The 26,552-nt window shown below is 33.0% G+C and overlaps 1 protein-coding gene across 2 annotated transcripts in view; it reads left to right on the plus strand.

Moving 5' to 3' along the window:
* Bmpr2 (bone morphogenetic protein receptor type 2) overlaps nucleotides 1-26,552 on the plus strand; it is a 155,388-nt gene that overhangs the window by 71,203 nt on the left and 57,633 nt on the right. For both annotated transcript variants that reach the window (XM_047543183.1, XM_047543182.1), the window contains exons 2-3: nucleotides 15,783-15,953; nucleotides 16,677-16,847. In XM_047543183.1, the coding sequence (XP_047399139.1) occupies nucleotides 15,783-15,953; nucleotides 16,677-16,847 (342 nt within the window). The remainder of the gene's footprint in view (nucleotides 1-15,782; nucleotides 15,954-16,676; nucleotides 16,848-26,552) is intronic.

Here is a 26,552-nt window from a genome sequence, read left to right on the forward strand (position 1 = left end):
AACCTGCCTAGCTTGGGCAAGGCATTGGGTTCAATCCTCAGCACCACATAAAAAACAAATACATAAAAAATAAAGGTCCAATTCTTAAAAAAAAAAAAAAAATAAAGGACTTCCCTATTGATCAAGCAAACTTTCTTCATTGTCTTCCTAAGGTTATAGTATTTTAGATACTCATTTATCATACTTTTTGCCAGCTGCTGTCCAACAACTTACTTCTACAAGCCTGACCTTGAACCTGTTTTTAGTTGTTTGGCAAACTTATATATATTTTTGTATGACTTTCATAAGCATGAATATCATAGCTCTGCTTTTTTAAAAAAAATTTTCAGTTGTAGACAGACACAATACCTTTGATTTATTTATTTTATAAGTGGTGCTGAGGATCGAACCCAGTGCCTCACAGATGATAGCTGAGTGCTCTACCACTGAGCCACAATCCCAGCCCATCTCTCATCTTATTTCTAATGAATAAAAATAATAAATTTATACATCATGAAAAGTTAAATATTATTTAGATTCTTTTTTTTTTTTTTGGACATGTGTTTCACTCTGCGTTCCTGGGCTAGTCTTGAACTCTTGGGCTCAAGTAAACCTCCATCTTCCCAAGAGGTGCATTTCACCATGCATGGCTAGATTCTTAGGTTGATTGTATATGTGAACATTATTTGAAATTAAACTAAAAACAAAAATTTAGAATCGTTTGGTATTTGGCATTAGAATATTCACATTATTAAGAAAAAACAAAACTAATGTGTGTAGGTATGTGGTGTGTATAAAAATAAATAAATGTTTAGCATTTGTGATTAGTTCAGCCTTCCTAGGTTAGAGAGGAACTAAAATCAAACTTCACCTCTGAAAATCTCCTCAGAATGAGCTGTGCAGTTCAACACAAAACAGTAATTCTGGGATAAAGGAGAAGTTAGAAAACAGAATTTTGAACAAGAAGCAGCAGTTCATTTGACTGAGAAAGGATTGATTAGATTCAGTTGTCTGCCTGTTGATAAGGAAAAGAAAAAGTCAATTCCCTTTTCCATTTTCTTGATTATTCTGTAAACATATCTACGTAATTAGATTAATTATGTATGTTTTATTTTTCCTGTCTTTTTTTTTTGTTGTTGTTGTTGTTGTATGCTTTCAATTTATTTCACAGTAAGAATGGATGTGTCAAAAGCAGTTATTCAGCTGGACATGGTGGCGCATGCCTGTAATCCCAGCGGTTCTGTGAGGCAGGAGGATAGTGAGTTCAAAGCCAGCCTCAGCAACAGCGAGGTGCTAAGCAATTCAGTGAGACCTTGCCTCTAAATAAATACAAAAATAGGGCTGGGAATGTGGACTCTATGGTTGAGTGCCCAGGATTCCAAAATAAAAAGCAGTTATTCAACTCCAGAAGCAGTTATTCACATCTTTTATTTCTTTATCAAAAATGATTTTTTTCTAGATAAATTTTATTGAGTTTTAAATATACCTAACGGGGAATTTGTTTCACACAATGGTAGAAAGTATAGATTGATTTGAAATGATTTGTATCTGATAATATTGAATATTAAAACTTATTTCATATCTTCTCACACCATTGTAGAAAGGATATGTGGTGGGTAAAGTAACTTTTCCAGTCTTGTTAAAGGTCAGAAGTTATAACATAAATTTCCTTTCTTCCTTCCTAGTATGTATGGAGTAGCAGTTTGGAGATGATGGTTCTTACTGCAAAACTCTTTTGCACACTAGAATATTTATCTCCCTGGCTACTGGATTAAAAGCCAATGAAAATCCCCTTTCTTATTTTGACAATCGAAACAAAACAAAATTAACCACTTTTACACATTTCTAGATTACTTCCCCTCCTCTTACACAAATTTTCAAGTTCATTTAATTTTTTATTTATTAAATTGGATTTTAAATTCTTATAGAAGTAATACATGTTCTTCATTAAAGAAAAAGGATCAAAAAGGGCATAAAAATGAAAAGAACATAAAGAACATTCATTTTCTGTCTGCCCAATTTAATCTTTTTTTTTGCTATTGTGAACAATTTATAATATAAAAATCCATTGAAAATAATTAGAAATTCAAAAGAAAAATAATAAAATTAAAATATAAATTTTTCTTGAACAGTTGACCAAAAGTCTAATTGACTGCAAAATCGTTCCATGATGAAATAGTAGATAGGCATCTTGTTTTTGTTTTTGCAGTACTGGGGATTAAACCCAGGGCCTTGTGTATGCTAGGCAAGCACTCTACCACTGAGCCACATCCCTAAGCCTTAGTAGGGATCAGACAAACATGGGTTTGGCTCTTTACCCTGGCACTTAATAGCTGGATGATTTGATATGACTTCCTTATTCTCTATGTGTCTTAGTATCCTTCTCTGTGAAATAGAAATGATAATGTCTATCTCACAGAATTTTGAGGAGATCACCTGGGTAGTAATTGTAATTTCCATTTAGGAGTTTTACTATATAAGATTTCCTATATCAAGGTAACAAATGTCTACTGCAATGTAAAATGGTTAGTTTTTGATGATGTAGAATTTTTTCTTAAAACCAAAGCTATAAGATTTTAAATTATAAATTTAAACAGGTATTTGGAAGTACTTCCAACTTAACAGTGATCTTGATATTTTAGGATAATCATTGACTTGATTTTAAAATTATTTTCCCTTGCCTTGCCAACCTTGATAGCAGTAATTGATTGAAGGTGGTTGACAAATCCTAAATGTTTCATTATAACTGTTAACTGTGGATCCTAGTAAGAGGAATGGTGAGGGGAAATGATAGCTCTTCTAACACTGGAACAAAGCTCCTGTGGTCCATTTGAACAGGTGTTGAAGATTACTTTGGTTGAACTAAGCTAGAGGCTGCTATTCATGGTGGTCTGGTTTTCAACTTCTGACAATAAAGGTGTTTAGTTGGAAATAAATGCTTTATGACTTGACTTCCTTGTAATTATAGTATTACAGGAAAATGAAAATTGTTATCTTGGAAGTCTTGAATATGGGACAGCTAAATTTCAGCTGCTTATTTCAATTGAACTGAAGAGAACATGAAATAATATCTTTAATTTGACATTCATAAATAGATATAAAACACCAAACTCCTAAGTAGAGTCGGATATCCATCCATTAGATTTGTTGTATGGACATAACTTTTGAAGAGTGAACTTGGTTTTGGTTTTGTTTTGTTTTTTTTGTGGTGTTGGAATTGAATCCAGGGACTCATGTTGTGCCATGAGCTATATAACCCCAGCCACAAACCTGGTTCATGTGAGGAAGAATGTTTTATAGGGTATTTTTCCTTACATTCTCTGGGTTTTACTTTTTATAGCCAATTAAATATTTTTTAAAAAATTTTGTAATAGTGTATGGACAGAATGCCTTTGTTTTATTTTTTATTTTTATGTGGTGCTGAGGGTTGAACCCAGTGCCTTATACGTGCTAGGCAAGCACTTAACCACTGAGCTACAGTCCCAGCACCAATTAAATATTTATGTAACTTATTTTACAATATAGTATTTACATAATAAAATATTTTTATGCCTGCATCCAATTATGGAAACTGACTTCTGAATATTTGTGATTGTAAGAAAGAGTTTGATGTGAGAAAGAGGTAACGGAAATAAATAGAATATGAGAAACCTAAAGTAAATGTTGGGTGTTTTGGTCTTCTATACTCATTGCTACTACTCATTATAAAATTAAAGATGATTTTAAATGCATATGATTCTGCATCTAGTAAATGAAACATTCAATATTGATGGCATTTATGCTTTGACTATTCATAAATAATGGGTCAATTAATAAAATTACCAAGATATAAAGTTTTTCCCTTAAGAACTGTTTTCTTTTTTTAATGGTATACTAAGATATAATAAATATTCTTACTTCTGTATGTCAGATCATCCTGTCATCTTCTAGGTATGCATTGAGTGGTATGACTACAGGAACCCTTACCTTCCACAAATTTTCCTAAAAAGCATCCCTATCATTGGAGATTTCTTTTTGAGATAAAGGGGAAAATTCTCAGAAGCTATTTTTAGAGCAGTCTTTGATTTACAGCAAAATTGAATGTATAGAGTTTCCATATACCCCATCTCCACAGACATAACTTTACTCACTATCAACATCCAGGCATCCTGTGTTAACCAACAGTGGTACACTTGTTACAATCTATGAACTTAATTGAAACATCAATGTGATTGAAAGTCCATAGTTTGCATTGTTTTTCACTCTTGGTGTACATTCTGTGGATTTTGACTCCTATAATGGCATTTATCTACCACTGTATATCATATAGAATAGATTTACTGTCCTGCAAATTCTGTGTATTCTGCCCATTCATCTCTCCTTTCTCACAATGCCTGGAAATCACTGATCTTTTACTGCCTCCATAGTTCTGCTTTTAAAGAATATCATATAGTTGGAATTCATTCTATAGGTGGCTTTTTCAGATTGACTTCTTTCACTTAATATGCATTCAGATTTCCTCATTATCTTTCATGGCTTAACAACCCATTTCTTTTTAGTGCTGAATAATTCCCAATTTATTTTTTCATTCACCTACCAAACAACATCTTGGTTGCTTCTAAGACTTGACTACTATGAAGAAAATTGCCACAAACATCTGTGTGCAGGTTTTTGTGTGGATATAAATTTTCAGTTCATTTGGATAGATAGCATGGAATATGATGACTGGAGTATATGGTAAGAATATGTTTAGTTTTATAAGAAATTGCTAAGTAGCCGTTCAAAGTAGCTGTACCAAGTTCCTCTTTTTTCCAGAGGAAAGAATACAATTATTTGGAAGAATAATTATTTCTTCATGAATCATGACTTTCGTATATCTAAACATTATCACAATACTTGAATCAACTAGATTTTCTCTTATGTATTATATAGAAGTTTTATAGTCTTGCATCTTATATTCAGTGGTCCATTTGATTAATATGTGTGAAGGGTGTAAGGTCTGTGTCTATAGTAATTTTTTTGCATTTGGAATTCCAATTTTCTAGCACCATTTGTTGAAAATACTACCATTTCTCCATGGTATTACTTTTGCTTCCTGTCAGAGATCAGTTGGCTGTACTGTATGAGTGTACATTCTATTGATATATTTGTGTATTCTTTTGCCAGTACCACACTGTCCTGATTACTGGTGGCTTATATTAGTCTCAAAGTCAGTATTATCAGGTTCTTTAGTTCTTTTCCTTTAAATGTTGTATATTCTGTGTCTTTAGCTTTTCTACATAATCTTTTTAAAAAAATTTTTTTAGTTGTCAGTGGATCTTTTATTTATTTACTTATATGTGGTGCTGAGTATCGAACCCAGGGTCTCACACATGCCAGGCAAGTGTTCTACCACTGAGCCACAATTCCAGCCCTCCACATACTCTTTGAAACAAATTTGTTAATGTCCATGAACAACCTGCTGGGGTTTTGATTAGGAGTGCACTGAACCTTATATCAAGTTGGAAAGAACTGACACCTTGTCAATATTGAGTTCTTCGGCTGGGTGCAGTAACATATTCCTCTAGACCCAGTAACTTGGAAGGCTGAGGCAGGAGAATTGCAAGTTCAAGGTCACCTTCAGGAATTTAGTGAGACCCTAAGAAACTTAGTGAGATGTTGTCTCAAAAACAAACAAACAAAAACAAAAAATGGGAGTTTGGGGTGTAAATCAGTGGTAAAGCACCTCAGAGTTCAATCCCTAGTACCAGAAAAGGAAAAAAAAGTTTTGAGTTTTTCTATCCACAATCATTTTGTTTAATTCTTTGGTATCTTTCACTAGACTTTTATAATTTTCCTCAAATAGAGGAAAACTATTTTGTCAGATTTATACCTATTTCATTTAGGGAGTACTAATATAAACGATAATGTTTTTAATTTCACATGCCACTTGTTAACTGTGGGAATATAGGAAAGCAACTGACATTTGCATATTAACTTTGTATTCAACAGCCTTCCTATAAGTGCTTATTAGTTCCTAGAATTCGGGAATTTTTTTTTTGTCAATTTGAATTTCTACGTAAGTCATCATGTCTTCTGAGAACAAAAATGGTTTTATTTCTGCCTTTTAAATCAGTATACCTTTATTCCCTGTTCTTGTCTTGTTGCATTAGTTAGGTAGGACTTTCCGTTATGATGTTGAAAAGGAGTGTAAGAGAGAACATGCTTGCCTGATCCTGATCTTAGTAGAAAAGCTTCTCTGCCAGGCATGGTGGAGCACAACTGTAATTCCAGCAACTTGGGAGGCTGAGGCAGGAGGATCACAAGTTCAAAGCCAGTCCTCAGCAACTTAGCAAGGCCCTTGATAACTTAGCAGGGCCCTGTCTCAGAATAAAAAATAAAAAGGGCTAGCGATGTAGCTCAGTGGATCAGAGCCCCTCGGTTCAATCTCTGGTATTAAAAAAAGAAAAAAGAAAAAGAACAAGAAAAGCTTCTGTTTTCTCACCATTAACTATGACATTAACTGTGGATTTCTTGTAGATGTTCTTCATTAAGCTGAGAATGTTCCCTTCTAGTCTTAGTTTGCTGAGAATTTCTATCATGAAAGGGGTGAATTTTTTCATACTTTTTCTGCATCTATTGATATGATCATGAGATTTTTCTTTTTTGTATATTGACATGCTGAGTTACATTAATTTTTAAATGTTGAGTGCATATCTTGGATAAATCTCACTTGAGTGTGGTTTATAATTCTTTGTATACATTGTTTCATTCAGTTTGCTAATATTTTGTTTAGGATGTTTGCATCTGTGTTCATGATAGGTATTGACCTGTAGTTTTCTTATACTGCCTTTGGTTTTGGCACTGGGGTGATGATGGCCTTATAGAGTGAATTTAAAAGTATTCCCTCTGCTTCTATCTTCTGGAGGAGATTATAGAGAATTGTATAATTTCTTCCCTAGATATTTGGTAGAATTCACCATCAAACCCATCTGGGCCTGGTACTTTGTGTTTGGGGAGTATTAATTATTGGTTTAATAGATAATTAGGGTTTAATAGATAAAACCCTATTCAGCTTATCTCTTTCTTCCTATGTGAGTTTTATGTCTTCTGAGAATTGCTCTGTTTCATCTAAGTTATCAGATTTATGAATATAGAATTGTTCATAATATTCCTATATTATCTTTTTAATGTTCATGGGATTTGTAGTGATGTCCCCTCTTTCATTTCATATTAGTAATATGTGTGTGCCTTCTCTTTTTCTTGGTTTACCTGACTAGAGTCTTAATTTTATTAACCTTTTCAAATAACTAGCTTTAGTCTTTGTTAATTTCTCCTTATTAAAGATTTCCTGTTTCCAGTTTCATAGATATCTAATTTTTATTTTCTTCTACTTAGTTTGAATTTAATTTGTTCTTTTTCTAATTTCCTAATATGAGAAGTTCCTCTTAAAAATCCAAACACACATAGAATTGATATACTAATCCTCTAATACATATTCAATAATTATCTGTACCTAATCATTTTAAAATCTACATATTTAAATTGACTCTTTTTGAAAAAAAAATTTTATGTGAATTTTGACAAAGGCATAGCCATCTACCTACCACCCCAATCAATATAAAAAATAGTTCCATACTCTGCAAGTTATCTGTGGTACTGTTTTGTTGTCAACCTTTCAGATTGCCCAAACTCCTGCAGCTGCTAAATAAAACTACTGTCCTTGTAGTTTTATTTTTCCAAATGTTATATAATGAGTCATAGCTTTTTAGCACTGGATTCTTTAGTTTAATGTATTTGAGATTTATCCATGTTGTTGGATATGTCAGTAGTTCCTTCTTTTATGTTGTTTATATTTGTTGAACCATTCTTCACTTGAGGGATATTTGTGGTTTTTCAAGTTTTGAACAACGAATAAAGCCACTATAATTCTCTAATAATTTTTGTGGTGAATGTAGATTTCCATTCCATTGTTCAATACCCATGAGTGGAATTATTGGGTCAAATGATAAGTATATATGTTTAACTTCACAAGAAACTACCAAACTTCTCCATAATGGCTATAATATTTTGCATTTTCATCAGCAGTTATATTCCCCTGCATATCAGCATCGCTATCAGTACTTGGAATTGTGAAATTTTTGTGTTTTGTTTCTAATTTAGTCCTTCTAGTAGGAGGTGTGGAAGCATTTCTTTCTTTCTTTCTTTTTTTGGTCACTGGGTCTTGCTGTGCTGCCCATGCTGGCCTCAAACTCCTGGATTCAAGTGATCCTCCCACCTTGACCTTCTGAGTAGCTAAGATTTACAGCTGTGTGCTACTATGCCTGACTTAGTTTGCATTTTTATTGTAAAATTCACATTTTTCATATGAAAGCTTATTTGCCAAACATCTAATTTTTTTTTCTTTGTGCTAAGGATTGAACCTGGGGACCTTGCATAGGCTAGGCAAATGCTCTACAACTGAGCCGTAGCCCCAGCCCTGATTATTTTTAATTTAGGGAAAAAGAAGAGAGAAAGTTGGATGGGCCAGTCTGATCTTTGGCATGCTTCTATGAATGGATGACCCACACAGAGTGTTTTACATTCAAGGGTCCTGGGTATCTAGGCATCAGAGCAGAAATATGGTGCATTTTGCCCTCTTAACCTTGTTATAAAGAATCAGTCTTTGTTTAAACATCTACAATAACAAAAATTCCCAAATTATAGTATCATCTCAGATATTTAATGCCATAATTATCTGATGTTTTGTCATATTTAACTGCATTTACATACCACCATGAATGATTCTGTAATACAAGATTCATAGTACAAAACAATTTCTTCCAATTCTAGAACTACTTTATTGGAAGAAGTTAGGACTTTGAATGCTTTAGATAAATTTATATACTAGGACATAATGTATTCTGTTGGTAGAATACAAGGGCTTAATGTTAACTTACTTTTGTAGGAACCATATTTTATCTTCAAATTTAAAATTCCTGTTAAAATTGTACTCATATGCAAATGTTCATGGCAGCATTATTTTTAATAGCCAAAAAAAAAAAAAAAAGAAAAAAGCAAGAAGTTACCTAAATAGTCTTCAGGGGGTGAAAAATTGAACAGGCTATCAATAGTTAAGCGAACTGGTACTTCCATAAAAGGAATGAACATGCTGTATTCAACAACTTGGATGAATTTCAAGGAAATTATGCTGACACAGCAAAAGAGCCAATCTCTGGGCTGAGGTTGTGGCTCAGAGGTAGAGCACTTGCCTAGCAAGTGTGAGCTACTGATTCAATTCTCAGCACCACATATTAAAAAAAAAAAGGTCCATTGACAACTAAAAAATTATTTAAAAAAAGAAAAGAAAAAGAACCAATCTCAGAAAGATACATACTGTGCAACAGTTGTGAAGTCACCTGAATTCAGAGATGAGAATTAGTAGTTTCATTGGTGAGGAATGGGGAAAGGAATGGTGTGACTGTAAAGGGTTAACATGGGTCTCTTATGGTAATGGTACAGTTGAGTATCTTGATTGTGATGATATGTGGCAAAAATTGCATAGAGGTATGCTCACACAAATGAGTGCATGCTAACTGGCTGATTTTGAATAAATTTTCTAGGTTGTGCTAATGTCAATTTCCTGGTTGATATTGTATAGTGATTGTATAGGATTGGCATTGAAGAGAGGAGCGTGGGACTTCCCTGAATAATTCTTTCCAGCCTCTTGTGAATCTACAATTTTTAAAAGATTTTTTAATGTTAAAAGTTCAAATGTAGGACTGGATCTATAGCTCAGAGGTAGAGTGCTTTCCTCACTCGAGTGAGGCACTGGGTTCCATCCTGAGCACTACATACAAATAAATAAATAAATAAATATTGTGTCCATTTACAACTAAAAAAGTTTTTTAAAAAGCTCAAATGTAAATGCTATTTAAATTTTTGAAATATATAATACATGATTATCTTTCCTGAAAATTCAAACAATAATGAGAGTATTTGGTTTAAAAAAAGGGGGGGGGGTACAAATAGTTAATATTTTCATAATAGCAATTGTTTTCCTTTCTCTTCTCCTTCCCGAAGGCAAGTAAATTGTATCTTTTACTGTTTGCATAATGATGATGCTGATTTATGTTTATAATGACAGTTAACTGATGCAGAAATAATAAAACAATGCCATACCATTACACCCTTCTTTCGTTGTAGTTTCATGTCACTGGAGTAGAAAATGCAGGATAGCTGCCACATCTGTTCCTGGAAGTAAAATACAGCATATGATTAGCAAGTGTATGTAAACAGTGTGTGTGTGTGTGTGTGTGTGTGTGCGTGTGTGTGTATAAAAAATATATATATATATATATATATATATATATATATATATATATAAAAACAGAAAATGATTGTTTATTCTCAGTAATTTGGCTATATGTGTGGGGGGAAATAATAAAATACTATACTAAAATAATATACCATTTTCAGCTTCATTTATAGTAAAGTGGTAGAAAAGACTATATGGTTACTGCTCAGATTTTGTAATATTTGAATTAGAATATGGTATTGAATACAGTGCATTTAGATAGGAAAACCATCTGCCTTTCACACTGTCAGGGTAGTTACTGTATTAAAATAAATTAAATCAATTTGTTCTTTCTTTCAGAACTATTGAAGTAACCCTATAGCTTGTTAGGGGAGACCGGCATTTAGGCAGATAAAATACTATAATACACTGTGGTATAATGCTAGAACAGACATCAACTTTGGGAGTACAGAGCACATAATTTAACAATTTGGAGACTTCACTGAGGAGTTGATATTAAAACTGGGTCTTGAAGATGAGTCTAAATTTTTCAGAAAATATGGCATTCTGGATACTGGGAACATTATGTAAAGATCATTATGTATAAAGGTCATGAGAGGCCTCACCATATGTGTGGTAGGGAGTGGAATTGAGGAGTGCAGTGGCAAGAGATAAAGACTGGGTCCCAGGCTGACTTACCCATTAATCACAATAGGCCTCCTGCCCACAGTATTTCTGGAAGCTCATGAAATATTTTAATTTCTTCTCAAATTGGAAGGAAAAAAAAAATGAACTTTTAGGTTGAAGAAATGTTTAATATCTAATACTAATATATTATCTTTATAAAATATAATTTTAATGTTTGTTATGGAGGAAGGAGTCCATGAAAACAAAAGCTCCTAAGACCCACAAAACTAATTTTGTGACTCTATTGGGTCTTGAGTAAAGGGTCTTATAGGCTAACCAAGACCCTTAGTTAAGTACAATCAGCATTTTAAGTACAATCAGCATAGTATTTTGTGAAGATGCCTTTATCAGCAGTTTGGATGAGATTATTTCCAGTTTATTGTAGTTCAGCTAAACAAAATTGTTTTAATATTATAACCAAATTTCACCTGTTAAAAATTAGAAGAACATGAGCATGGTGGTATATGCTTATAAACCCAGCTACTACAGAGGCTGAGAGAGGAGCCTCACAAATTTGATGACAGCCTGGGAAACTTAGCGAGACCCCGTCTCATATTGGTCATTCAATCATTTATCAATCAATTGTTTTTAAAGAGCAGGAATGTAGCTTGGTGGTACAGTGCTTGCCTATCATGCACAAAGCCCTGGGTTCAATCCCCAGTACTGCAAAAAACAAAACAAAAAAACCCCAATAATTTCTTTCAAGGCCCATGTTTAAACACTGATTGTTTAAATATGTTCCTTAAAAGAATTAATTGACAATAAATGTCAGATCAAAATTTTTCTAGCTGTTGACAAATTTAGACTACTTACATGTAAATAACCAGTCTCTGTATGTAATCTGTGATGATAAAATTTTGCTAGACTATATGTTTCTAATTGTAGTCTTAATTTCATCCCTACTTTTCATACATTATTTATGAAGAGTTCAAAACCTTATTATAGATATGTTGCTGAGACTATTTCTAACAAATGGCTTTTAAAAACCTACAGACACTGGTTTATAAAATTGATTTTTCTTTGTTTTGATTAGGCTAGTAAGTTTTGCAAGAAAACCTTTATATTGAGTAAGAATCATAATTCGAAAATATTATTTGTAAAATAGCAAATTATAATTGGCCTACATTAATGCCCTCATAACCAAATAATTTCTTAGAAGTAGGCTGAAATTATTTTAAGAAAGCTAGTTTAGGAAATCCGAGAGATGTTAACAGTATGATTCAGTCTTCTCCAGTTGAATCTTTATAGCACACATGGCTTTAATATTCAGTTCAGTTTAGTTTTTTTTTTTGGAGGGGAGATGGGGGGCGGGTGGGGGACAGGAGAGGTTGGATTTTTGTTTGCTTTTTGGTACCAGGGATTAAACCCAGGGGTGCTTAACCACTGAGCCACATCCTCAGGCTGTTTTAGTTTTTATTTTGAGACAGGGTCTCAATAAGTTACCTGGGCCTCACTAAGTTGCTAAAGCTGGCTTTGAACTTGTGATCTTCCTGCCTCAGTCTCCTGAGCCTCTGGGATTACAGGTATCTGCTCCTGTGCTCAGCTGGCTTTGTTTTTTGTTTAGTTGTATAAGAATTTTAGTTTTCTGTCACCAAGTTATATCATAATGGCACTAAAAAATTATATATGTGTCCTGACCTTTAGCTACTTTTCTGCTATAAAGGAAATCCAGGTAAGAAAAAGTTTTGTTTTTCATGTTTTCTTTCACAAAGATATACCTTTTACTTTTATTCTTGAATAGGGTACTTTTTGATCTACCTGCTTCCAGGTACAGTCAGAGCCCTACTTATTCAATAGTCAGTATAAAATCCTAATCAAAAAGAGCAGCAGAAGAGGAAGAGGGGTAAAATTAAGTTTATTTTGGTTGTGGAAAATAGAGTTATTGAATTCATAAATTTATTCTAATCTTCTAACAAAACAAAAAAGAAACAGACTAAATTATAAAACTTTGATGTCTGGTAGGAAGTAAGGAGGGTTTTACGTGGGCAGGATAGGGAGAAGGAATTATATGCCTCATGGATAGATGCCTTTCACATTTATAAGGTTTTTGTTTATAGTTTGAATTTCATAACTATGAATCTTTGTGTCATATGTAGATATGTTTGATATTAATTTTTATAATAGATAACTTGGAAAATTTACCAATTAGGGGATAACCTAAGGAAATGCCATTGTTAAATATAAAAGATAATTAATAAATATGATTAAGTTTGTCATTAAAAGAATTTGAATATGGACCAACATGATAAAAATGTGGTAGATTAATGTCTTAGAATTTGTTTTTATAAATAGGTAGTACTATGAGCTAGGGTTGTGGCTCAGTGGTAGAGCACTTGCCTAGCATGTGTGAGGCACTGGGTTCAATTCTCAACACCATATATAAATAAATGAATAAAAAAAGAGAAATATCCAACAACATCTAAAAAAATATTTAAAAAATAGGTACCACTATATTTTTTAGCTATGTAATTGATACTGGTAAATAACTTCTAGAGAACTATCTAAAGTGATTTTATTTTAAGTTTTTTATTCTTTTTAGTTATACATGACAGTAGAATGTATTTTGACATCTCTTACATACATGGAGTATAACTTCCCATTTTGTGCTTATACTTGATATAGCATTATACTGTTGGTGTATTCACATATTAACATAGGAAAGCTATGTCCAATTCATCCTATTGTCTTTACCATCCCCATCCCTCCTTCCATCCACTCACTCCCCCTATCCTGGTGAACCTCCATGCCTTTACCCCTGCACCACCGCCTATGAGATGTAACATTTGGCCTTTGGTTTTTTGGGGATTGGCTTATCTCACTCAACATGATAATCACTAGTTCCAACCATTTTCTGGCAAATGCCATAGTTTCATTCTTCTTTATGGCTGAGTAATATTTCATTGTGTATATGTACCACATTTCTTTATCCATTCATCTGTTGAAGGACACCTACGTTGGTTCCATAGTTTAGCTATTGTGAATTGAGTTGCTATAAACATTGATGTGGCCTCCTCACTATAGTATGCTGATTTGAAGTCCTTTGGGTATATGCCAAGGAGTGGGATAACTGGGTCAAATGGTGGTTCCATTCCATGTTTTCTGAGGAATCTCCATACCACTTTCTAGAGCAGTTGCACCAATTTGCAGTCCCACCAGCATTGTATTAGTATACCTTTTCTCCCCACATCCTTGCTAGCATTTATTGTTGCTTATATTTTGATAATTGCCATTCTGACTGGAGTGAGATGAAATCTCAGTGTAGCTTTAGTTTGCATTTCTCTAGTTGTTAGAGTTGTTGAACATTTTTCATGTATTCCTTGACCAATCGTATTTCTTTTGTGAAGTGTCTGTTTGGTTCCTTTGTCCATTTATTGATTGGGTTATTTGTTTCTGTGGTGTTTTTGAGTATTTTTTTGGTGTTTTTGAGTTCTTTATATATCCTGTAGATTAATGCTCTATCTGAGGTACCTAAGTGATTTTAAAATATACAAATTAAGTCTTATTTTTGTTTTTCACTAGTTACTGTCTGTGATTCTCTCTATCCAAATAAGATACTTGAGGGCTAGAATTCTATATTGCTTGTGAATACTCTATTGCCTAGCCCAGTTCTTTGGAAGTACTTTCCAATATAGGAAATGTGGCAGTTTTATATATATATAAATTGGCTGAGACACACAGTCGCTGACTCTTTCATTTCTTCTTCAGAGTTTTAGTTTTGTTCAGAAATATTTATTTTAATAAATAGTTTCTATTGCTAAAATTCTTGTGATTATGCCATACCAAGTAGATACACCCAAAATGAAAAAAATGAGTCAGAAGCCCAGGAGGAATATATCTACCAAGTGTATTAGATTAGTCTTCTGGCTGGTCAAACCTATTAGCAAAGTCTACTTTAAGAAAATAAAGGTCAAATGTTGCTTTTGATAACCTTTTACTTCTCTGGTATTCTCAACAGTGTTGATAAATATTTGTTAGCCAGTAAGTTGTGTTGCAAATGTTGTATAGAAATCAGTTAAGTTACATTATGTGTGTGGAGAAAGGTGGATTGGCATTAAAATTACATTAGGTTGTACCTTCAGTAGGAAGAACTATTGAGCAGTTCTTCTTGCTATTGATATTTTAAATAATGGAAAGTAATTATCTTCTTGCCCAACTAGCAGATTTAGTTTTTAAAGACAGATTTAATAGGCTTAATTTTCTATGCCATCAGATTCACTCATTTACATGAACAATTCCATGTTATTCATTTATTTGTTTGGTAAATTTATAGATTTTGTAACCATTACCATTATCTAATTTTGAAACATATGTCATTTCCAAAAGAAACCATGTGCCCATTGGTAGTCATTCTCTGCATCCTTAGTATACCATGCCTAAGAATTTAACTTTCTATAATACACTATAAAATATGATAAAAATGAGTATCGTAGAATTTTCCAAAAATTTTAGACCTGTAAATTTGTTTATTTCAGCACTGTAGATTGAATCTGGACCCTTGTACATGCTGGAGAAGTGCTCTATCACCAGGCTACATTCTCAGCCATATTTTTTGTTTGTTTTAAAGGTTGTTTTAGAGCATGGACATTTTCTTTGATATTTCTTTATTTGAACACCAAAAGTATTTAATAGAAGGAAAGAGCAGTGTGATTTTTTGAGAAATAGGAGATTGCTTTTGGGAAATGAGTTTTCAAATTTTCTTGTTTGGATGTTACAAATTAATTAGCAGAAGGAAGTTATTGAATAAAGTAAAATTTAAAAATCTATGATATGAATATGAAGGACTTAGGGAAATTGATATCATTAAAAATAACACAGATTTTATATAATGTTTTATAAAGATTATAATAAAATTAATTCATCATTGTTATTGTCTTTATTTCAGCTTCCCAAAATCAAGAACGGCTATGTGCATTTAAAGATCCATATCAGCAAGACCTTGGGATAGGTGAGAGTCGAATCTCTCATGAAAATGGAACAATATTATGCTCAAAAGGTAGCACCTGCTATGGCCTTTGGGAAAAATCAAAAGGAGACATAAATCTTGTAAAACAAGGCAAGTCATGCTTTCTTACCTGACATGGTGTTGTGTTTCATACAATTGGAAGTTTATCTAAAAATGACATGAGACTAGATTAAGATCTTCTTCAGAAAAATAATAAATTTAAGAGTATGTTTTATTCTCTGAAAATACTTCTAACCTCTATATGATATTTCATTTTATTAATGTATCACAATTTACTTATACATTAATCTGTTTTTGGACATTGTTTTCAGGCTTTCACTGTAATCTATACTGTTGAAGTGAACAACTTTGAACATAAATCTTGTATCTGTTTCCCTCATGTAGATTTATTAGATTATAAAACATGAGCATTTTAAAGACTATAACAAAAAAAAAAGCCAGGTGGCTTTCTAAAAATGCCATCATTTGCATTCCTTTTAGCATTGTATGAGAGTGTCTGTCTTATTGAATCCTTGCTATGATTGCATATTATTTTTTAAACCTAGAACATTTTAATTAGTTACCTTACTATTGTTTTAAATAATTCCTAAATTAGTGATACAATTAAACTTTTTGTTCATGTTTTTCCCCATGAAATGTCCATTGTTTCCTTTGCCATTTTTCTGTTTGTTTGTATTTTTATTGACTTGCAAGACTGTCTTATAATTTGTGCACTCATTCTTATATTTATTGCAAGTACTTCTTAGCTTGTTGTTTTCCTTTTAGTTTTATCATATTGTTTCCTAACTTGTTTTTATTAATACTGGTTTATAGGATGTTGGTCTCACATTGGAGATCCCCAAGAGTGTCACTACGAAGAATGTGTAGTAACTACCACCCCTCCCTCAATTCAGAATGGAACATACCGTTTTTGCTGCTGTAGCACAGATTTATGTAATGTCAACTTTACTGAGAATTTTCCACCTCCTGACACAACACCAATCAGTAAGTAGTTAAAGTAACTTTTCTTTATAAGTCCTTTCTCCAGAGATTTTGAAAACATAAAATAAACATTCAGGGTTGATAGGAGAGACAGGGAGATGTGCATGACATACAGATTAAAATGACATACAGCTAACACTTGAAATCCAAAAGAGATAAACCAGACTGGCAAGGCATCAGTATATTATCAAATAAGTTTGAATCAAAATATAGTACCTAAGGAGGGGAATTTGACAATACTAAGGAAACTGTAGCTGGGCTCAGTGGCAAGTGCCTGTAGTCACAGCTCCTTGGGAGCCTGAGGCAGGAGGATCACTTGAGCCCTGGAGTTTTAAGGCCAATCTAGAAAGACTCTCCCAAAAAATCCCAGAAAATGACATGGGTGATTACTCTTTCACCCAGCATTCCCATTTCTAGAAATTTATCTGGAAAGATACATTATTAGTAGTGTAAAAATACATAGAGATAGTTATTCATTGCAGTATTATTTGTAACTGATTAATGTTGGAAATTACATAGTTTTTACTTTTGGTATAATGTCATTAACTAAATGTGCAGAAAAAAATAAAATTTTATGTAAAAAATTAAATCATTTTAAAGGAAAAATAACTAATACTAATAACTTACAAATGCATTGACTATATATACTCTTTTGGACAAGATGGTATATGAAGGGTTAAGGGGAGAATTAAACAAATCCTGAACTCTTTTTAGAAGATTTATGTTTTAGTAGTATAGTCAAAGCAATTCTGAAACAGTGTAGGTGTATTGTAGTATTATGAATATATCTGTTAGTGTTCTTGGGAGCCAAGGTTCTTGCTGAAGAAATAGGGATAAACAGTTACCAAATATGGAAAGACAGAAGAGAAGCCTGTGCAAATAGATTGCAATTCAGGGTACTAATGTAGACTTGGGACTTTTAAACTATGCCTGTAATTGTGTTAAATACATGTATACATGGCTGTATAATATATATGCCTATGTGTGTATATTCATTTGTATATACATTTATTTATATACACACACACTAATTTTCCTGTTTTTGTCTACCTTTCTATTTTTGTCTGTCTCTTTTTCTTTCTGCCTTTTTTCCCGTTTTTTTGTTTGTTTGTTTGTTTTTATTTCCTTTTGTTTACCTTCTTTCTTTGAACCCAGGGCCTTACTCATGCTAAGCAAAAACCTTGAGTTATGTTCCCAAACCATATACATAACATTGCTTATAAGGGCAAGAAGCTAAAGTACCCCAGTAGCAGTGAGAATGTTTTCGTTTTGTTTTTTTGTGGTGCTGGGGATTGAACCCAGAGCCTTGTGCTTTCGAGGCAAGCAATGAGCTATCTCCCCAACCCTAGCAGTGAGAATGTTTAATGGCCAGTTTTTTGTCTCTAACCATCCTCCACTAGAGGAAGTAGGACTCCTTGAAAAAATGACTTATTCCAGAATGCAAGCAGGGTAATAAGTTTAAGACAAGTATGAAACATAGACAGTATTGCAAAAAAAAAAAAAAGAGAGAGAGAGAGAGAAGACTTGTCATAGGAACCAGCTCAAAATAACTTCCACAGGCTAAATCTGGATCAACTTGAGTGCTAAAATAATTAAATATAATAATGAATTATAAACCTTGGAAGAAAAATGAATTCAGGAAAATGAGTAGAATGTCAAGTGCTAACTGGTAAATATAGGAGTGCTGGAGTTGGTAAATCATCATTCTGCAACCATCATATTAAGGATTAGATCAGGCAAGAGTCGTCAAAGGATACTAAATCAAGAGTTTCAGTGAGGAACCAGGATATTTGCATGGTTTAAAAGTGCCTCCAACATAATCGTAAGGGAAAAATTCATAATACATAAGTGGAGAAATTGGATGACAACTTGAACATGTTATCAGAATTAACATAATTAGTGAAGGGTAGTTGGACATCCATGATACTCATAGTCTATGACATCATTATTATAGTATATTCTGACCAAGAATGAATAACCTGAATCTTGTGAGATAATATCAGAAAAGCTTCAAATTGGGAATGTTCTGTTACAAAAGGCAAGGGAGGTAATATTTTTTAAAAATGTGTCATATAAGACAAAGAAAAGCAGTGGAAAAGGTATACATTAAAAGAAGCTAAAATGACTTGACAAGTAAGCAGTATACCTAATTGTCCTCTTGAATGGGGAAAATGTGATAAAGGACATTCTTGGGTCAGTTGACAAAAATGAATGATTAGAGAACAATTTATTTAAATGTTAAATTACTGAAGATGATAATAATACTATGGTTTTACAAGAGCACATCCATATTCTTAGAAAATATTCTTCTTCTTCTTTTTCTTTTTTTTGTGGTGCTGGGGATTGAACCCAGGGCCTTGTTGAGCTATCTCCCCAGCCCCTATTCTTCTTTAAAAAAAAAAAAAAAAAAAAAAAAATATATATATATATATATATATATTAATATATATAGTTGTAGATGGACACAATGCCTTTGCTACAACACCAGCCCTTAGAAAATATTCTTAAACAGTATTTAGAATTAAAGGGCCATGATATGTATAACCTACCATCCAATGATTAAAAACAAAAAAGTATGCATGGATGTGTATGTGTAGAAAAAGAGAATAATAAAGCAAATGGGAGTAAATGGTAACAATTAGTAAATCTATGTTAAGAGTCATATTCTTCCAACTATTTCCTAAGTTTTAAGTTTTCTAAATAAAAAGTTTGAATTTAAAACTTTTTAAAATTGAAATATAGCACTTTGTAAGAATTCTCTCAACAACAAATTTTGTGAGTCTATACTCAAGGACCTTCTGTTTGGGATTATTTCCTTTGATTTATTGAAGAAACACTAAACTGAAAGCAGTAGAAAGTTTTCTCTGTGTAGTTTCTATCAACCATTGACTTTTATTAGGAGATTATTCTGAATTGGGTACATTAATTTTCCTCTAATTTTCATTTGTATATCTGTCTAGATGAGGTGAAGTAAATTTGTGCATACATTTTCCTCAAGATCTTTACAGCTACATTACATTTTAGATTATTACCTAGATCTTGGTTTCTGTAATCTTTTGATCTGAAAAATGAGTATTATCAACTAGGAATCAGTAATGCTATCCCAAGAAAAAGACTGTGTTTAAAGTGCTCTAATTTGGGAGTGTTAGGTTATATATTTTATTCTTTAAACAACAATAACAAAACTGAGTTAAAGTGAAGTTAGCACACAATATGAATATTGGCTTTAGCATTAATTTCAAGAATATTAACACTAAAATTAACCACATTTAGATTGCAAGTGGTAATTGTATAATCAAAATAATAAAATGGTTTTAAATGTTGAAATTTAAAGAAAAACATAAAATTAAGAAGCAGAACTTTTTGTTCATGGCCACATAATAAATAAAATGTTTAGTGATAGTGATTTTTTTTTCTTCTTTCAAATTTTATTTTAAAAGCATACATATTTTAAAAGTATTATAAAGTTATCAAAACTAGAAGGGGGCTAATGTGATATGACTGTTGGTAGGAAAGATTACCTATTTCTACACTCGTGAATTGGTCGTCTTTAAAATGGGCATATATTTGTGTATTACTTGTATACTTAAAGTACCACCTGCATGTTAATTTGAAAAAAAAAGAAAAAAAGAAAAATGACCATATGCTTATAAGTATCACCTACTCAGGAGCCCAGGACCCCACCTCGAAAAAAAAAAAAAATGACGTAAGTAGAAAGGAAATACAAATCTCTAATAATCTGTACACCCACATGCAATCATTGTTAATATTTTGAATGTCTTGTTCTAATCTTTTCAGTTTTTATATAGTTATATTAGTAATATGCATGTATTTTTCATCTGCGTTTTTGTTTAACAGAACAAGTGTTTTCCAGATTATGTTTCATTCATAGTTGTTAGCTTTAATAGTTACATAGTATTTCATATCAATTAAATATTTTCCTTGTCCCTTCTCTTGTTTTTGGACATTTAGGCTTATTTCCAGTTTTTTATTCCAATAATATCTTTGTGTGTAGCATTATAATTCCCAGGATTGGAATTTCTGTAGCCAATAGTAACAGTGTTAAAGTTACACATATATCATTAAATTGCTTTTCGAGTAACTGATATAGTCACACACATCAGTGATATATGAAAATTCATGTTTCATCATATCTTTTTTTAGGGGGTGAGTACTGGAGATTGAATTTAGGGGCACTCTGCCACTGAGCCACATCCACAAATACACACATGTATTTTGTATTTGTAAATACAAAAAAATACAAATACAATTTTTTTGTATTTTATTTAGAGAGACAGTGTCTCACTGAGTTGCTTAGCACCTTGTTTTTGCTGAGGCTGACTTCGAACTTGCAATCCTCCTGTATCTTTTTTTTTTTTTTTTTTTTCAGTACTGGGGATTGAACCCAGGGCCTTGTACTTGCAAGGCAAGCACTCTACCAACTGAGCTATATCCCCAACCCCCTGTATCATATTTTTTTTTTATCTTTTTTTTTTTTAATTGTATACAAATGGGATACATGTTGTTTATTTGTACATGGAGTCAAGGCATACCATTTGTGTAATCATACGTTTACATAGGGCAATGATGTTTGATACATTATTTTTTTTCCCTTCCCCCCACCCCTCCCACCCCTCTTTTCCCTCTATACAGTCCTTCTTTCCTTCATTCTTACCACACTCCCTATCCCTAACCCTAAACCTAACCCTAAACCTAATGCTAACCCCTCACACCCCCTATTATATGTCCTCATCCTCTTATCAGCGAGATCATTCGTCCTTTAGTTTTTTGAGATTGGCTTATCTCACTTAGCATGATATTTTCCAATTTCATCCATTTGCCTGCAAATGCCATAATTTTATCATTCTTCATTGCGCAGTAATATTCCATTGTATATATATGCCACAGTTTCTTTATCCATTCATCAACTGAAGGGCATCTTGGTTGGTTCCACAATCTGGCTATGGTGAATTGAGCAGCAATGAACATTGATGTGGCTGTATCTCTGTAGTATGCTGATTTTAAGTCCTTTGAGTATAGGCCAAGGAGTGGGATAGCTGGGTCAAATGGTGGTTCCATTCCAAGCTTTCTGAGGAATCTCCATACTGCTTTCCAGAGTGGCTGCACTAATTTGCAACCCCACCAGCAATGTATGAGTGTTCCTTTTTCACCACATCCTCGCCAACACCTATTGTTGCTTGTGTTCTTGATAATCGCCATTCTAATTGGGGTGAGATGAAATCTTAGGGTAGTTTTGATTTGCATTTCCCTTATTACTAGGAATGTTGAACATTTTTTCATATATCTGTTGATTGCTTGTACATCTTCTTCTGTGAAGTGTCTGTTCATTTCCTTAGCCCATTTGTTGATTGGATTATTTGTATTCTTGGTGTAGAGTTTTTTGAGTTCTTTATAGATTCTGGAGATTAGCGCTCTATCTGAAGTATGGTTGGCAAAGATATTCTCCCACTCTGTAGGCTCTCTCTTCACATTGCTGATAGTTTCCTTTGCTGAGAGAAAGCTTTTTAGTTTGAATCTATCCCAGTTGTTGATTCTTGCTTTTATTTCTTGTGCTATGGGAGTCCTGTTAAGGAAGTCTGATCCTAAGCCAACAAGTTGAAGATTTGGACTACTTTTTCTTCTATAAGATGTAGGGTCTCTGGTCTGATTCCAAGGTCCTTGATCCATTTTGAGTTGAGTTTTGTGCAGGGTGAGAGATAGGGGTTTAATTTCATTCTGTTGCATATGGTTTTCCAGTTTTCCCAGCACCATTTGTTGAAGAGGCTATCTTTTCTCCATTGCATATTTTTGGACCCTTTGTCTAGTATGAGAAAATTGTATTTATTTGGGTTTGTGTCCATGTCCTCTATTCTGTACCATTGATCTACCTGTCTATTTTGGTACCAATACCATGCCGTTTTTGTTACTATTGCTTTGTAGTAGAGTTGAAGATCTGGTATTGCAATACCCCCTGCTTCGCTCTTGCTACTGAGGATTGCTTTAGCTATTCTAGGTTTTTTATTCTTCCAGATGAATTTCATAATTGCTTGCTCTAGTTCTGCAAGGTACATCATTGGGATTTTAATTGGAATTGCATTGAATCCGTATAGCACTTTAGGTAGTATGGCCATTTTGACAATATTAATTCTGCCTATCCAGGAACATGGGAGATCTTTCCATCTTCTAAGGTTTTCTTTAATTTCTTTCTTTAGTGTTCTGTAGTTCTCATTGTAGAGGTCTTTCACCTCTTTTGTGAGATTGATTCCCAAGTATTTTATTTTTTTTGATGCTATTGTGAATGGGGTAGTTTTCCTAATTTCTCTTTCTGAAGATTCATCACTTATGTATAAAAATGCATTGGATTTATGAGCATTGATCTTGTAACCTGCTACTTTACTGAATTCACTTATGAGTTCTAAAAGTTTTCTGGTGGAATTTCCAGGTTCCTCTAAATATATAATCATGTCATCAGCAAACAGGGATAGTTTGAGTTCTTCTTTTCCAATTTGTATCCCTTTAATTTCTTTGGTTTGTCTAATTGCTCTGGCTAGAGTCTCAAGGACGATGTTGAATAGAAGTGGTAAAAGAGGGCATCCCTGCCTTGTTCCAGTTTTTAGGGGGAACGCTTTCAGTTTTTCACCACTTAGAATGATATTGGCCATGGGCTTAGCGTAGATGGCCTTTATAATGTTAAGGAATGTTCCCACTACCCCAATTTATTCTAGTGTTTTGAGCATGAAGGGATGCTGTATTTTATCGAATGCTTTTTCTGCATCTATTGAAATAATCATGTGATTCTTAACTTTAAGTCTATTGATATGGTGAATGACATTTATTGATTTCTGGATGTTGAACCAACCTTGCATCCCTGGGATAAAACCCACTTGATCATGGTGCACTATCTTTTTAATATATATTTGTATGCGATTTGCTAAAATTTTGTTGAGAATTTTTGCATCGATGTTCATTAAGGATATTGGTCTGAAATTTTCTTTCCTCGATGTGTCTCTGTCTGGTTTAGGTATCAGGGTGATATTGGCTTCATAGAACGAGTTTGGGAGGGTTCCCTCCTCTTCTATTTCATGGAATACTTTGAGGAGTATTGGAACGAGCTCTTCTTTAAAGGTTTTGTAGAACTCGGCTGAGAACCCATCTGGTCCCGGACTTTTCTTTGTTGGTAGGCTTTTGATGACCTCTTCTATTTCATTGCTTGAAATTGGTTTATTTAAGTTGTGTATGTCCTCCTCGTTCAGTTTAGGTAATTCATATATCTCTAGAAATATCTCTAGAAATTTGTTGATGTCTTCGAGGTTTTCTGTTTTGTTGGAGTATAGATTTTCAAAATAGCTTCTAATTATGTTTTGTATTTCACTCGTGTCTGTTGTGATGTTTCCTTGTTCATTCCGAATTTTAGTAATTTGAGTTTTCTCCCTCTTTCTCTTTGTTAGTGTGGCTAAGGGTTTATCAATTTTGTTTATTTTTTCAAAGAACCAACTATTTATTTTGTTAATTTTTCCAGTTGTTTCTTTTGTTTCAATTTTGTTGATTTCGGCTCTGATTTTAACTATTTCCTGTCTTCTACTACTTTTGGTATTGGTCTGCTCTTCTTTTTCTAGGGCTTTGAGCTGTAGTGTTATGTCGTTTATTTGTTGATTTCTACTTCTTTTTTTGAATGCGCCCCATGAAATAAATCTTCCTCTAAGTACTGCTTTCATAGTGTCCCAGAGATTTTGATATATTTTTAATGGTAGTATTATTTAAATAAAACTACTGAAAGTATTTTGCAAAATAATTTTCAGTTTTTATTTGAGGTTCATATGTTTATTGTTTTTAGCTGTCTTATATTTAATGTCCATTTGTAGTATTGTTATTTAAGAATTTTTTAATTTAAAAATTTTTTATATTGTCTTGTTATGGGGTACCAGTACATGTATGTTTTGTGTACTGTTTGAATCAGGTTTAATATATCTATTTCCTTAATTATTATTTCTGAATAATGAAACAAACTTAACTTTGAGAAAGATGATTTTTAAAATAGTCTGAAATCTGGTCATCTTACCTCTTTGTCAGTTTCTGTTGAAACCATGGGGAAGGCAGAATCTACATTTTAAATAATAATAATAATAATATTTTAATATGCAAGGTTTTTATTATTTATTGCACATTTTTGAAGTTCAGCTCTTCCTAATGAATGAAACACCCTTAATATCTATGTTCCAAAAAAAGTTTAATGCTCATTTTACAGTGTGAAAATTATACTTTAATTAAGGTATTAAAATATTCATTACTCAGTCTTCTGAGAACAGTATTAATGAAACATTAGCTCCCATACCTCACACATCATTTTTGTGATGGCTGATAAAACCTCATTTTTGTACAATATTTTATACTTTCAGAGTTCTGTCTGTCACATAAATTCTTTTAAGATGTCATCTTATATTTAGATAGTTCAGTCAGAAATAAACCCTTCTGTCCTAATGAATAGGCATGCTTCTCAGGAGAAATGGTCATTGAAGTAGTTGTCTTTCTTAGGCAGAGCTGATTTACAACTTGTTTTTTTCTTTAACTTTTTGCCTGTCATTTTCAAGTGTTCATATTATTAGAACAAAAACTTTTAAAACTTTTTAAAATTTGAAATTATTTCAAGCTTTATAAAGTTACAAAAAATTGTACAAAGGACTATCCTTTATCCAGATTCACCAGTTGACAACATTTTGCTTTATTTTCTTATCATTCTTCTACCCTATAGATACATATGTATTTTATTATTTTTTCTGAACTTTTTCAAGTAAGTTGCTGGCATCACATCTAAATTTTAACATGTTTTGTAATTGTCTCTTTGCCTACCTTTTCTACTAAACTCTAAAATCTGTGGTGATAGGGACTTTTTAAAATGCCCTTTGGTCTTCACGATGACTAGTGCAGTGTTAGGAACATGGAAGGCCATAAATGTTTATGTGATACATTAATATGTAAATTCTGAAATATCGTCAAATGCTGGAAAGGAATGTTTTCTTTTAATCTATTAAGATGAATTAATAGATCCATACATTGGAGAGGTATTTATTGAAAATTGGTTGCTGCCTGGCTCATTGGCACACACCTGTAATCCTATTGGGATGCCAAGGCAGGAGGATTGCAAGTTTGAGACCAGCCTGGGCAAATTAGTGAGACCCTGTCTCAAAATAAAAAAAGAACTGGGCATGGTGGCTCACACCTCTAATCCCAGCAAGTCAGGAGCCTGAAAGAGGAGGATCACAAGTTCCTTAGCAAGATCCTAAGCAACTCATTGAAACCCTGTTTCAAAATAAAATATAAAAAGGACTGGGGATGTAGCTCAGTGGTAAAGCACCCCATATACCAGAGGAAAGAGAAAGGGGTGAGTGGGGAGGGAGGGAAGAAGGTGGGAGGAAGGCAGGCAGGCAGGCTGGCAGGCAAACTGGTTGTTACTTTCAACTAAAAGGGCAAATGAAGCAAAATAGTTTACGGAATAGCAAATGCATACAAAAACAAAGAACTATTAACTCCTTCATTTTGGTTCATATTAAATTTCCTTTTTCCCCACATCAAACATGAAGCATCAGTTTTTAACTTTTAAAGTAAAATGAAATACGGGAAACTTTTCCTAAGAAGTTGCTATTACATGATCTCGTTTCCAAGCAAGCCTACTTGAATAATACACTTGTAGCTTCTTTTATTACTGGTAAA

This window comes from Sciurus carolinensis, chromosome 3 (assembly GCF_902686445.1).
Source record: "Sciurus carolinensis chromosome 3, mSciCar1.2, whole genome shotgun sequence".
NCBI classification, from domain to species: Eukaryota; Metazoa; Chordata; class Mammalia; order Rodentia; family Sciuridae; genus Sciurus; species Sciurus carolinensis.